At 34.6% G+C, this 14,099-nt stretch overlaps 2 protein-coding genes and 1 long non-coding RNA gene across 4 annotated transcripts; all 3 read right to left on the bottom strand.

Annotated features, from left to right (window-relative positions):
* Positions 1 to 1,494: 1,494 nt before the first annotated feature.
* LOC144551800 (aspartic proteinase 36-like) lies at positions 1,495 to 2,827 on the bottom strand. Its single transcript, XM_078299912.1, has 3 exons — positions 2,476 to 2,827; positions 2,229 to 2,361; positions 1,495 to 2,110 (listed from the first exon to the last, which is right to left on the bottom strand). The coding sequence occupies exons 1-3, from the start codon at positions 2,825 to 2,827 to the stop codon at positions 1,495 to 1,497; spliced, it is 1,101 nt and encodes a 366-aa protein (XP_078156038.1).
* Positions 2,828 to 5,915: 3,088 nt separating this feature from the next.
* LOC144551055 (uncharacterized) lies at positions 5,916 to 8,209 on the bottom strand. 2 transcript variants are annotated; one of them, XR_013510745.1, is made up of 5 exons: positions 8,082 to 8,209; positions 7,525 to 7,626; positions 7,346 to 7,417; positions 6,790 to 6,854; positions 5,916 to 6,507 (listed from the first exon to the last, which is right to left on the bottom strand). It is a non-coding gene; the product is annotated as an uncharacterized LOC144551055 (long non-coding RNA). The 2 variants fall into 2 exon arrangements; XR_013510746.1 differs by having other exon boundaries at positions 7,538 to 7,626.
* A 4,243-nt stretch (positions 8,210 to 12,452) lies between these two features.
* Positions 12,453 to 13,738, bottom strand: LOC144551054 (FCS-Like Zinc finger 13-like). Its single transcript, XM_078298854.1, has 2 exons — positions 13,109 to 13,738; positions 12,453 to 12,907 (listed from the first exon to the last, which is right to left on the bottom strand). Exons 1-2 carry the CDS (start codon positions 13,522 to 13,524, stop codon positions 12,748 to 12,750), a joined length of 576 nt encoding a protein of 191 aa, XP_078154980.1. The 5' UTR covers positions 13,525 to 13,738; the 3' UTR covers positions 12,453 to 12,747.
* Between the last annotated feature and the right edge of the window lie 361 nt (positions 13,739 to 14,099).

Genomic DNA, 14,099 nt, shown 5'->3' with positions numbered 1-14,099 from the left:
TAAATTTAGTGTTATCCATGTTAACAATAACTAGAAAACAGCAAAACACTATGAAGTAATTACTATCATAATATATTGCGAATATATATTATTAATATTAAAGGATGCAAATATGTCATGAGTAAACTACTAAGAATGGATCATCAAATTAGTATGATTTTCTCAATATTAATATAAATTATTATTCATCGTATTCCATATATTATTATATATATAGAGAGAGAGATGGGCTATGGTACATTGCAATGTATAGCCTTCTTTGTACATTGGACTATAAATCACGTAATTCAAAGTCTAAATAATCGATCCAAACCGTTCATCTTGTTGTCCATATTAATATGTGTTTGGAGACCAAATTTTACATTTTTTTTGAAATTTTTTTACTATTATTTTATATTTATTGAAAATCGTTGTTTTCAGACAAATCTGGACCATAAAAAAACAGCGATTTTCAATGCATCTAAAAAAATAGTAAAAAAATTCTAAAAAATATATAATTTGGTCTCCAAACACATATTAATATGGACAACAAGATGAACGGTTTGAATCGGTTATTTGAACTTTGAATTACGTGATTTATAGTGCAGTGTACAAAGAAGACTATACATTGCAATGTACCGTAGCCCATCTATATATATATATATATATATATATAAACGAGTACACTATATATCTCACTTTGCTATATTAAAATCCTAAATATTATTTTCTATCAATTCAATTAATTAGAGATTTAGTACAAAATATCAGAGGAAATCAATGTTAACAACATCGATTTGCACTTGTTGTTTCAAGATTGTTGTGCAAGGGAATAATATGAATTCACACATTTTCGCCAGGAAGATTGTTGAGCATGCGGATTGTATAGAATGCATCAATGGTGACGCACCCATGTACCGGTTACGATGAAGAAAAATGTAATATGGTAAGTTGCGAGTACAAATGCCTTTTGTAATAGGCGTTCCAGAAGATGTGAGTACTCCTTAAAATGTATTAGTGGAGATAGAGAAAAGCCTGGGAAGATTCTGGATGTTTTTAAGGAGATACAGAAAAACCTGAGAAGTGGGAAGGGATTATCTACCTTGTAAGTATACAACACTCACTACAACAAAGATATTGATTGGGGAACTATTTTGTTAATTGTGGATGGTTTTGACCAAAAATTCATATTGGACACTCAGTCAATCGTCCAGATAGCATCTAGATGTTTTTTGATATGAGGAGACTGGACTGTTGTGAATAACATATAATTAACTATATCATCTAAGATAGTATATATTGTGACAAGCCCCCAATCCTAGACTAAATGATACGAGGAGACTATAGACTGTTGCCAATAACATATATCCATTGACAAAATATTATTTTAAATGACACTATAATAAAATGAACAAGATACTTCGTTATGTAAAAAAAAAGGTCCATGCAATGGACGTTTACATGCCAATGTATGATTTTAAATAAATATATGGTAACTCACACATCATCAAAATGCTAAATTCTGGTACAACTCAGTGGCTGCATGAAAATTCTGTTCCGATCCAAATCTATCCCTATGTTAATGTTTTGCAAGAATGGGATCCCAATAAGGGTCATATGCCGGTACTGCCTTATGTTGAGGCACAGATCACCATCCCGAGTCCTCGCAAATAAATATCTTCGCGAGATTGGCAGATTCAACCTCTCAAAATGCAACATCATTGAAGGTATAATAGATACATTTATTTCTGCTTCTCCGGTTATATTAAAACATAACCTATCAGATTTAGGCATTGAGCTCAATGGAAAGTCCATGATAGAAGTTAATTTGTCCACAACAATACCATAAGCTCTCTTAGGTAGGACACTTAATGCGGCACCGGTATCCAGTATGGCACCACCCGTACCGTCAACACCCGTAAATATCCTTTCTTCTATATCTAAATAATCGTCATCCACACTTATCCCAATCAAACGAACAGCATAGTGCCCATTAGGATCTTTAACCATAGGCAAGCTCTTTCCGATCATTCTCGCTTCGTCTCCAAGCAGCAACTTAGTGCGCTGTGAACTATCTAAAGGTTGCAGACAAAACGACAAGCTCTGGAGCCCTATTTGGGATATGAACGAGCTGCACATAAACAAGTAAATTGTTTTCCAAAGGAGTTACAAAAATTGAATGTTTCATATCAAGTGAAATGTGTTTACTTTTACTTTTTGTATCGTTTGTGTAATCATAAAACAATTACCCAGTTGCGTTGCCGAGGCCGAAGATACCATTCGTGTGCTCCTCCAGTTTACCTCTAATTTTTAAACTGCCTCCGAATATGAATCCTTCAAAGACATCGGTTCTCGTTCCATCATCATCCATATAAAGAGTGTCTGAAAAATAAAATCCCCTACAGTCTCCACTAATATAATTTAAGGAGTACTCGCATCTTTTGGAACGCTTACAAAAGGCATTTCTTGCCATATTACATTTTCTATTTTTATCACAGTAGACAATCTCAGAAGTGGATGAAACGGCCTCATCATAACCGGTCCATGGAGGTGCATCACCATTGATGCATTCTATACAGTCCGCATGCTCAACCCATGTAATGGAGCTGCCAGTATCTAATAACAGAGTAAAAGTTTTTGGAGGATTTCCTAGTTTAATTTTAATATAATAAGCATACCAAGTACTGCTCTGGAAAATGTAAGTATCTGCTGAATCAGTTAAACCATTGGTGAAATTATGCTGATTACTCAAGGATAGAACGAAAACTTCCGCGCCTAGACCAGTTGTTACTATGACTAATTGTGCCCCCCAAAAGGAAAAAAGCCCTAGCACCATTAACAAATTCATTTCTTCCAAGAAGAATTCAGATTTGGTTTTGCTAATTTTCTTAGAAGAACATGATTACATTTCGTATCATTATAAGATGCTGAGGTGAGGGTTTGATTTATTAGTGATAGGTATAAGGTATATACGGTAGTTGAGAAACGTGTATTGGGCTCATTAACTGTGGTTCCAAGATTTCGTATATATAGGTATATCACATCTTAAGTGTTTTCAAAGAAAAAGAAACCAACATCTAGGCAGTCATTTAATTATGTTTAAAAAAAAAATACTGTGTACACGTTAATCTATAGATTTATATCTAAAAATTGTCAATAGTCGATTCAAACCGAACATGCATGATAACCGTATAAAAATGTACTCGGAAACCAAATTTTACATTATTTTTAGAAAAAATTTATTATTTTTTAAATAGATAGAAAATCGCTATTTTTGGATGGTTAAGGATCTTTAGATCATGTGATTTTCTACCTATCTATCAAATAGTAAACAAAATTCTAAAAAAATATAAATTTTGATTTCTAAGTACATTTTTATACAGAGATCACATTGAACAATTTTGTTTGATCATTTTAAAGTTTTGTAAACAAAGATATGAACACATACCACACTGTGTCCTGCGCTTTGCAAAGTACCATAACCTCACTCATTATATATATATTAACTACTCTAAGAGTTCGTTTGTCCTTATTGCCTTACCAGTGTTTGGTTCTTTCACCTTCATCTTTGGTTCCTATATGTGCTTTCATCAATGTGCCTTACCTCCCTTTGATTGCTAAAATGTTCATAAAACAAGATTTCCTATCCGTGCACCATGCTTTGTTTCTCAAGTACAACATATATAGTCTAGCGGATTGAAAAGCAAAACTGTTCTCTATAGCAGGAAGTAAGGTGATAGTTGTTGGAAATTTTAGTTTTGAAATCTGAAATTTGATCAAGCAAAAAAATTAAATGCTCTCAGTTATCCATGCACCATGCTTCTAAAGTACGGCATGGTCTAGCGGATCGATGGGCTTGGAGCTTAGCAATATGAAATGATATTGTTAATTTCTTTCTCCTCCGTATAATATCGCAGTACCCAGGGATCAAGATATTGACAGGGTAGTTTTGATTTCATGCAGCATACAAATTATATATAAACCGCACTGTCCATACGCTGCAAGAAGCTAAAACTGCTATGTCAATTATATGTGTCCGTTCCTAGCCTACTGACCACTGCAACATTGGCATCAAAATAAACGGTCTAAGTTCCTCTTAAATCCCCTTGGTAGCTTCTACCAAGTCTTTTCAAAAAAAAAAAAATCCTCTTAAATCATTCAAATTATGGCCCAAAAAGAACCGGCCCAAGAACGGACAATTGTTTAATTCATTACGGGTAAATAAATAATGTTAATTATTGCAGTAATGGTCAATGGACCAAAGTAGATTGCCAGCTGATGTACAGCACCGGCCCCAATAATCAACAAATTCAAATACTTGTAAAGAGAATGCAGTAAAAAAAAATTGGAGTTATAAAGTTTTGAGTTTTTAAAACTATTTCTAACACTAGTTTACCCCATCATCAACGTCATTCCACTATACTGCATACAAGTTTTTCAATTACCACACTAACTTACAAAACAATAAAATGGACCAAGAATACTTTGTTCCAAAAAAGGACTAATCAAAATTATTAAATATTATAGTAATTTTTACCAGTGTTGTAAATAACGGTATGCGATCATCAGACAAACGAGGAACTGCCAAGTGATTAATTGGTATGCGACTGATTAATCAAAATTATACGGACCATTAATGGTTTTCATTAAAATAATATGTATATATTCATAATTTATTAAAAATAATTTATTTAACTCATCAAAGTTATCAAATGAACTTAATTTAACTTAATTATATTATTATAACATGACACTACTCTTATTTCTTATTAACAACGCACTTTACATGTGTAAGTACACATTTATTTAATGCAAAAATAAATTCGAGAATTAAGTTTTTTAATACTAATAAAATTTATTTGAAAGAAATGAAGCATTTCAATATAAAATTACTAAATTTAATTTATGATAACAACTTAATTTCACATATGAACATAACCATAACGTACTAATTGAAAAAAATACATCAGTAAATAAGAAAAATAGATGTTATATAAACAATAGAAGAATTAATCAATTTCAAAATAAGTTAAATAAGATGTATATTCAAGCACAAATAAAACTACAATATAAAATTTATGAAACTTATTGTCACAGAAAAAATTTCATAATGGAAATATTTTACTATTATTTAAGATATGTACAAAATCACTATTTTTGTACTGTTGAAAAACTGTGATTTTGTACCTATCTTAAAAAATAGTAAAAAATTTCATCCCATATATATTTTAGTATGGATATTATATTGAGTGGTTCGGATCGACAATTTGAATTTTGCAAATGAAAATATAAAATATGAGGTATGATGAGATATGAAAAGCATGTGGTATTAGAACCCTTCTCTTTGAAAATAGTCGGATAAGTGTAACATGTTAACAGTTGTTAACAACGTTTGCACCAACAGTAAAATAAAAAATGAATTTTTAATTTTTAATAAATAAACAAATCTTTAACAATGTGAAGGACATCTGGGACAAGTCATGGGCTATGATAAGCGCAATGGATTCCATGCACTTCAAGGAATGGGTCTTGTGTTTTTCATGCACAGTGGGGTGCATCTGGAAACAGCGAAATAGAGTGGTGCGGTTATGGATCAAATACTGCTTAAATTAGAAACAGATAGACGAGGGTTTCGTGTTGCCTTGATGGTTGTTTTTGCTTAGCGCAGCACAAAGGAGCATTGTAGTGTTAGCTGCATGGCATTGGCACCGTTGCCATATTGGGTTCAAAAGGCAGGGAATAAATAAGGCCTGTTGGAAATCTGGGCTAGGCCATGGCCCACTGTAAATCTATTTCCATTCTGATGTACTAAACGCTTAATTTATTTTGATAATATATATTTCGCCGTGGTAAGTTTTAAGAAAAAGAAAAAAAAAACTAGATTTTAGTTTCTCTCTCTTTGGAAACACCAAAGATGTGATTGAACGCAACACCCGTTTCTCTTCTACCGTATATACCTGACGCCTATATATCACTAAAAACCAAACCCTCACCTCAGCATACAAACTGGTGAAAATCATTTCCTCGGTGGCGGAGTTCCTATTTTATTGTAACAAAATATGCATACAAACTGGAAAATCATTTCCAGGGCAGTTCGTATGCTATTTTGTAAAAAACTTTTACTCACATTTTCCAGGGCAGTACTTCGTGTCCCTATCTTAATGTTTTGTAAAAAAGGTGCCCCAAACAGTCCCATCTGACCATTTTTGGGGCCTAGGGGTGCTAATGAGCGGTAACTCGCTCAAAACTCGGCCCGGCCCATTTATTCTTTCATTAAAGTCCGACTCGGCTCGGCTCAAATTTGAAGAGTAAAGCCCGACTCGGCTCGGTCCATTAGACTCTTTAGGCTCGGCCCGAACTCGGCTCGGCCCGTACTCGGCCCGAACTCGGCTCGAACTCGGCCCAAACTCAAAACTCAACTCAAACTCAATTAATTGTAATATATAACTGAAATGTCTAGGCCACCGCTATATCCTAACACAACCTTATCCACTGTCTGCTTCTCACTAGGTACTGCTTTAGGTACAGCTGCACATAAGAAGAAAATTGAACTTAACAGAAAAGCAAATACAAAGATTCTAAACACATGTTACAATATATCTATTGAGCCTAAAATCTTTCTATCAGTTGTTTGATATTAATTAGTTATTGTGGAGGAACTATTGACCAGATTAACATTTCTAAATTCTAGTCGACAGCTAACATATCTAAAGAATTTGGGCAAAATATGGTCATTGCTGTACAATTCTATATTTCATTCAAATAAAATGAAAAACACAACAGAATAATTAGCATTTCATAAAAAAATACCAATTCTAGGTTGAGCTTTGGCCCGTGCATATTCTTCCAGAAAACAGTCTTGACCTTGCTCCAGCCTGATTTCATAGAAATAAATCAACAATTATTTAAAAAGTGAAAAAAACAAATTCTGACACTGGTTGTACCAGTAGAGAAGAATGGTACAGGTACACACCATCCAACATTTGGAAAGGGTAGTATTGAGTTAAATTCTGACACTGGTTTCCCTAATTTCTTTCTACAAGAAAATAAATAGTGGTTTTTTACCATATAATTGCTTTAAGCAATCAAAACGCAGCATTATATGCTACAAAAGCATGGGAAAACCAGTTCCACAGAGCACTTGCTCTCCCCCTTCTCCAATTAACAAAAAGGAGCAACCATGTACTCATCATGCAAACACCACCTTTACAAGGCTACATCACCATTACTACCTTTGTAAAATGGTAGAACCAGTTAAAATACATCAAAAAGATAAAATAGCAAAAGAAATGACATTTTGTAAAATTTTCTTTGCAAAAGTATTCATAGAACCAATCCATGTAAAACTGGAAAATTTAAACCATACCTTCTCTGTTAAATCTAATGCACCACTTATAATTGTGGTCTCATGATGAGTGAGTTCACCTCCTTTGCCTTCCTGAAATTATAAAGTGCAAGAAACAGAAATGAACAAAACAAAATATGCGTTTAGAATCAGCAAGGGCGCGACAATATGAAATAACTCAAGTTAAAGTGCCTCTTTACTATGGATAGTTACAAGAGCTTCCAACTGTGCACGCCTAAAGAGTGCAGAGTCATTATGGCCAAGCGCCCAGTCAAGGAGATTACTGCTATCGCTTTGTGACTCTGCAAAAAAGAATAACCAACATAGTTTGTAATTTTATATCAAGATATCAACAAAAATAATGTTACTAACAACAATGGTAACAAAGATGTGAGAAATATAAAATGTTCTAATTCCCAAAGAGCTGAAACAGTTACGTGACAAATCTATTCAAAATAATGGTTATTAAATCATCTACGTCAGACCAGATTGGTGCCAGTATCACAAATACTGGTAAAGTCGGACTACCAGTATCAATGGTACCAGTGTCAGTGGTACCAGTATCAGAGAGAGAGATTTTGTTTTCAATTTAACAAAACTCACAAAATAAAAGCACCGAGACCCACAAAATAAAAGTATCAGAGAGAGAGATTTTGTGAGAAATAAAAGCACCGAGACCCACAAAACCTAATCGTAAAATCAGCTCAGAGAGAGAGACAGAAAGAGAGAGAGAGAGAGAGGAGAGGAGAGAGCACACCTGAGAGAAGCGACGGAGAGCGAGAGAGCGACGCAGTAACGGAGCTTCAACGGGGAGAAGCGAAGGAGAAATTTTTTTTTGGCGGAAAGCGAAGGAAGAATGGTTCGATCCAATGGGTAGCTCGGCTCGGCTCGGCTCGGCTCGGCTCGGCTCGGCTCGGATCGGCTCGCTAAGAAAACGCATATTTATTTCGAGTTCGGGCCGAGCTCGGGCTCAACTCGAATTGAGCTCAGCTCAATTTGACTCATTGAAGAGTCCAGCTCAAAGCCGACGAGCCGGCCCGGCTCATTTAGCAGGCCTATTGGGGCCCCATTCTTGCAAAACGTTAACATATATAGTTATTATATATTTATTTAAAAATCATACATTGGCACGTAGACGTCCATTGCATGGACTTTTCATTACTATTACATAAAAGAAAAGTCCATGCAATGGACGTTTACATGCCAATGTATGAAGTTTACTTCACAAGGACGGACCGGAATCTGGTAAGTCAGGGCCCCTGCCAAGGATGATTATATTCGCATGGTTAGCAATCAGCAAAAGAATTCTAACACATGACAACCTTCAGAAAAGGGGTTGGGAGATTGTCAGCAGGTGCAATCAATGTAAAATGGCAACGGAGAGTCGGAGACTGTAACTCATCTGTTTCAGGAATGTGCGTACACAATACAGCTATACGGCCCCATACAGAGTGGTCGGTTAGGCCAACAATCAAAATAACAATAAAAGACAGGACGGGCGCCATGACACAAGTGCATAGAACAGGTATGTTGATTATGCAACAGAAGGGGGGACATTCTATAGAACAGGTATGTTGGAAGACATGACACAGGACATTCTCTGGCACATGACGTTCTATGAACAAGTGGAGCGACGAGCAATACAAGACTAATTGATGGGGATTGAATAGAATGCGACAGAGGGGGCAAAAATAAGACATTGTCTGACACCCCAGGAACTTTGGAAAACAGGAGTAACATAGAACCAGTACGGTGGTGTACTTACTGGTACGAAACAGAGGGGGGGACAGTAACTGCAACATGATGTGATTCGGTACCAGTAATAACTGGCAATACTGGTACAAAACTATTGCAGTTCAGAACTTCAGATCCTACTTCATGTACCTGGCTGGTACCAGGAGCTGCTGACATCAAGGGGAGATGATCTGGGGGTGTATTTTGGAAAAATCACAGCTCTCAAGATTTTGCATTTCTGTTTTCACACTTTTTCTGCACTTTTATTTTCATTGTTGTCATTGTTTTCTGTTTTTCAGTTTTACTTTTTGGCTCAATTGTATTGAGCACTCTTGTTTTCTGTTTCTCGTGGATACAAACTTTGTAACTGCAATCATTAATCAAATATGGGCTCAAGCCTTATTATTCCTCAAAAAGAAAGTATCTTGTTCATTTAATTACAGTGTCATTTAAGAAAAATATTTTTTCAATGAATTAATTTCTTCATCAATATTCGCCTTGATATAGTTAATTGTATATTATTCCCAACAGTCTATTGTCTCCTTCTATCAAAAAATTTACAGATGTTATCTGGACGATTGACTGAGTGTCCAGGATGAACTTTTGACCTGAAATCAGTGTTCTCTGTTTTAAATTTATTTCCAATTTTAACATTTAAATGAGCATGAATGTTTTGAGTAAATGCCTCTGAAAACTGCATATATAGTTCCAGTTTTCTAATTTCTAATATTGCTTTCCTAGTTGTTTATAGAATTGCGATTGATATTAGGCAATACAATATATACATTTTCTTGGTGTAATACTTGGTCTGGCTATATTCTTTTTGTTATCCAATTTTCTAATTTATTTTCCAAGGCCAAAAAGACGGATTTTACAGTGCCTAATTAGGTCAGAAACTCAGATGCTACTTTCTCTTATGGGAGAACTTATATCTCAAAGGGGCTTTATATTGCTAAATCAATGTATTATTTTCTTAATTTTGACGGATCAAGGTGAAGTTAGGACATACTGTTCTGGAGAAGTGCAGCATTTTGTAACATTTGTCAGAAAATTGAAACAGCAAACCATTTGTTTCAGCTTGTTTGATCCAAAAGATGAAGACATGCAGGTCTTATTTGATGCTAGGTTGCATTGGCCTATCTTTTTGATACAATCAGGTTTAGGGTTTAGGGTTTAGGGTTTAATGTATATACCACAAGCTGGTACCTCCAAAGTCTCAAACACACTGGCCTTAACCCAGAACTTTACAAATGGATAAGACCAGTACCAAAGGACAGGTACCGGTTTGATGTGAAAAGAAGAAGTAATAGTTGTATCATATATACTAAATCTTTTGGTTCTAATCAGATATCAATTTAGAATTTTCTTGACAGATCAAAGAAAAAAAAAAGCCACCTAAATGCCATTTGTACTCTAAAAAGACTCCTTGCTTCAATGTTGTTAAGAGTCATGTTAAATTGATGTTCCATTCGAACCAATAATGGTACTAAAAAAATTCTTTCATTGTCATGAATAATTGCTTCAAAATTATATTTTTTACACTTCTACTGAAAACTGTAAAAGATTTATTTTAAATAAAGAAATTGGCTTTCCTTTTGTATTGCAAAAACTAAAAATGCTGCTAGTTTAAATAAAAACCATATGATAGCACACATAAAAACCAAAGGCAAAAGATAATGAGTAAATTTCGCTGTAGTTCACTAAACTTTGTTATTTGTCACGAATTGGTCACTCAAGTTTGATTTGTCATTTTTGAGTCACTCAACTTTATTATTTGTTCCAATTAAGTCCCTCTATACTTTTCCATCCAAAATTTTAACGGAATATTCTTATTCCGTCCAAAAAATTAACGGAATATACTCATTCCATCCAAAATATTAACGGAATGAGCATATTACATTCAAAATACTAACGGAATTAGCATATTCCATTAAAATTTTGGATGAAAAAAATAAAAGGACTCAATTGAGAAAAATAACAAAGTTGAGTGACTCAAAAGGGACAAATCAAACTTGAGTGACAAATAACAAAATTTAGTGACTTAGAGCGAAATTTACCCAAAGATAATTGCTGGGCCCATATGAAAGCACAGATAAAAGCCTGTTTATTAGTTATGGGCCCAATTCAATTTGTAGCATTCTTACCTACCAGCTCTTCTTATTTCGGTTACTCAGCTATTGTCCAATGAGATCAAATTTTAGACAAGTAAGATTCGAAACTAAAAACAAAAAAACACTTTTAAAAGTTCCAAAATAATTGTAATGAGAGATTTTCCAAAATTTCAGCCTATACAATTGCTTTTTTTTTTAAAATAGCCCATATTTGCAAATTCTTTTGAATTAGGTACATAATTTTAATCATATAAAACATAGAATAATCACGATTAGTTTAAACAAAAACAAAAAATTTCAATATATTGTTATTGAAATCGGACTAAAAGGGTATTTCTTTTTGTTTTGTGCCTCAGACTGTAAGGTTCAATATATTGTTATTTAATAAATATTTGGATCCGACCGTTACAGGATGTTTTCTTAAAAAATATTTACATCTTCCAGCCGTAAATATTATTTATTAAGTTTTCCTTTAATATCAATTCCTGACATCGGTGAGGAAACGTTCTAACTCCTGGTACGCTGGTAGATCTTCCTAATCCCACTTATATATCTTAAAAATTTAACCTAAATTAGATGAGTTAACCCAAAATGAAAACTAAAAACGAAATGAACCAACCAAACCAACTCTTTCTCTCGCAAGAGCAGGAGATTGGATGTAAGATTATAAGGGGAGCACTTTTCCGTCATAGAGGAGGATTAATTCATGTCTTCTACTTCTTCTCATATTTTATATTTTTATTTTTAAAATTTATTCGCATTTTATATTTTCATTTTTAAAATTTAAATAGTCAATTTGAATATTTTATATCCAATCTGAATATTTGTATCTCCATATTAACATTTTGCTTTGAGAGAACATTTTATATTTTAAAAAAAAAATTACTATATTTTGATATATGCACAGGATTATTATTTCTAGACTATACAAAAACATTTAAATATTCTATATCTCGATTTTAATATTCAAATAAATATTTTGCTCAACCACTTTCCTGTCTTCCTGATGAAGCAACTAAAAAAAATGGTCCAATATATATTAAATTCTCTTTCTTATAATACAGTACTTGCCAAGTGGCACTTCAGAAGAGGATTACTTAACTATCAAAACAATTAAATTCTATAATTCTGCAAATGGACATTTTTTATTAGATTATTAAAGATCTTACTATTGTTAGGAGGGTCAAGCTAGGCAGCTACTCCGGTAAATTTTATACTGAACTACCGTTGATATATACTTGCAACTTTCCAGCTTCTGGGAGTAAAATTTACAATCAAGAATCTGATGAGACTGAGATATTTATATTTCTGTGTAAAATTCTGACACGAGTGCAATAATAAAGAAGCTTTTTAACTCCGATAGTCATCTAGTGAAAAAAATATTCCTCCCCAAAACTAAAATTTAATTCAGAGATTATCTTCACTATCATCTGAACAAAAACTGGTTCCAAGCGTTGGTCAATTTCTACAACGAAAAACCCAAAACCTCTCAAGCTTCTTCATAACTGTAACAAAATTTCCTTCAAAGCTGCAAAAATTATTTGTACTCTATGTATACCCCCCACGACCCCAACTACTTCAAACTGCAACGATTCCAGTAAAAAAAATCCGATCGCTAGTGTACGGTGAACCAGCCATTTCTGAATTTTTCGGCATCTCGGAACTGCATTTTTCTTGGTAATCATCGTTCACGATTTGTTGGTACCGGCACTCCATGCTACAAAAAGCTTTCTCACCTCTGCAAAGAGTCAAGAAAAAGAAATTTATTAGCACAATTTCTAATCAATAATAATTAACAAAAGTGCTTTTCATTCAGGCAAAATACCCAAAATTATTAATGGATTTGTCACAAATCGTACAAAATTCTACCAGTAATTCAGTCCCAAACAGACAGATCATTAGATCGTAAGAACAGAAAATTGAGGTTCAGTGAAATTACCTATACATATAAATATCCTTGCCGTGCAGCTTCTTTCTACATAAGTTGCAATAGTTGAGAAAATCGGCCACATGAAATTCGTCCCTTTTCAATTTCAGGTCTCTATTTCCTGCAACTCGACTTCCACAAACACTCGCAGTGCATCTCCCACTGCAGCCGAGCTCTGATAACTCAAACCCTCCTCTGATGCTTATCGGAGAAGATACGCGGCCATCACAGGATTTATCAAGCGAGGCCACAATAGCAAGGCCGATACCATCGGTGTCCCGCTTCTTCCAGCCTCTAGGACTGTGCCAGTTGCGCTCTAACGGGCTAGTGGGGCTTAGAACCGGTTCGGGAGAGGAAGGTTGACGGTCGCAGAGGGTGATCGGATCTGGGATCGCGCGTCTTGACGATCTAGATTGGTCCATCACCATGCTTGTTTGAGAGAACAACCAAACCACAAGGAGAGAGAGAGAGAGAGAGAGAGAGACAGAGAGAGGGGGGAGAGACTGGTTCACTTGGGACTTGTGAGAGAGCCTTTTAAAAGAGTGTGAGACGGGTAAAGATTTTAACAGAGCAGCTTAGCTTCCTGCAGCACACGAACAATAGAATGAAAGTAGCGTTGTATATGGTTAGTTAGCTGCATGACGCTAAAACAGTTTTGCTAAACTCTTTACCGTGGGAAACGTCGAGTCCGCATCGTCTGCATTAACTCAAAAGAGATTCTTTTGAGTTGACACATCTCAGCCGTTCGATTGTAAACGGAGCCCATCCGTCCCCCGCATAAAACATAGGGGTGTCTTTAATATTAGTGCGGATTTAAATCACACGAATCTTACGGAACAGATGCTTTAACACGAAAGATTCCTTTTTGAGTTAATGCAGAGGATACAAACTTGGGGGAGCTTTCCAACTTGAACATTTGTTTTTCTGCTATTTTTTCAAAAACAACCTTATAAGTCAAGATTTGTTGTAACCACTGTTTTAAAAATATTTTAATTAGGCCTGA

Source organism: Carex rostrata, chromosome 3, assembly GCF_964058835.1.
Source record: "Carex rostrata chromosome 3, lpCarRost1.2, whole genome shotgun sequence".
NCBI lineage: Eukaryota > Viridiplantae > Streptophyta > Magnoliopsida > Poales > Cyperaceae > Carex > Carex rostrata.
Note: the sequence above shows the minus strand (reverse complement) of the source record. Positions and strands in the feature narration are given on the sequence as shown.

Bases quoted from the DNA above. Each gene is read 5' to 3' on its own strand.
- LOC144551054 (XM_078298854.1), bottom strand. From the start codon at position 13,524: ATGGTGATGGACCAATCTAGATCGTCAAGACGCGCGATCCCAGATCCG. The intron at 12,908-13,108 runs GTAATTTCACTG...GACTCTTTGCAG, and splicing joins AAGGATATTTATATGTATAG to AGGTGAGAAAGCTTTTTGTA.
- LOC144551800 (XM_078299912.1), bottom strand. From the start codon at position 2,827: ATGAATTTGTTAATGGTGCTAGGGCTTTTTTCCTTTTGGGGGGCACAA. The intron at 2,362-2,475 runs GTGATAAAAATA...TTTATTTTTCAG, and splicing joins CACTTCTGAGATTGTCTACT to ACACTCTTTATATGGATGAT. The intron at 2,111-2,228 runs GTAATTGTTTTA...GTTTATGTGCAG, and splicing joins GGCCTCGGCAACGCAACTGG to CTCGTTCATATCCCAAATAG.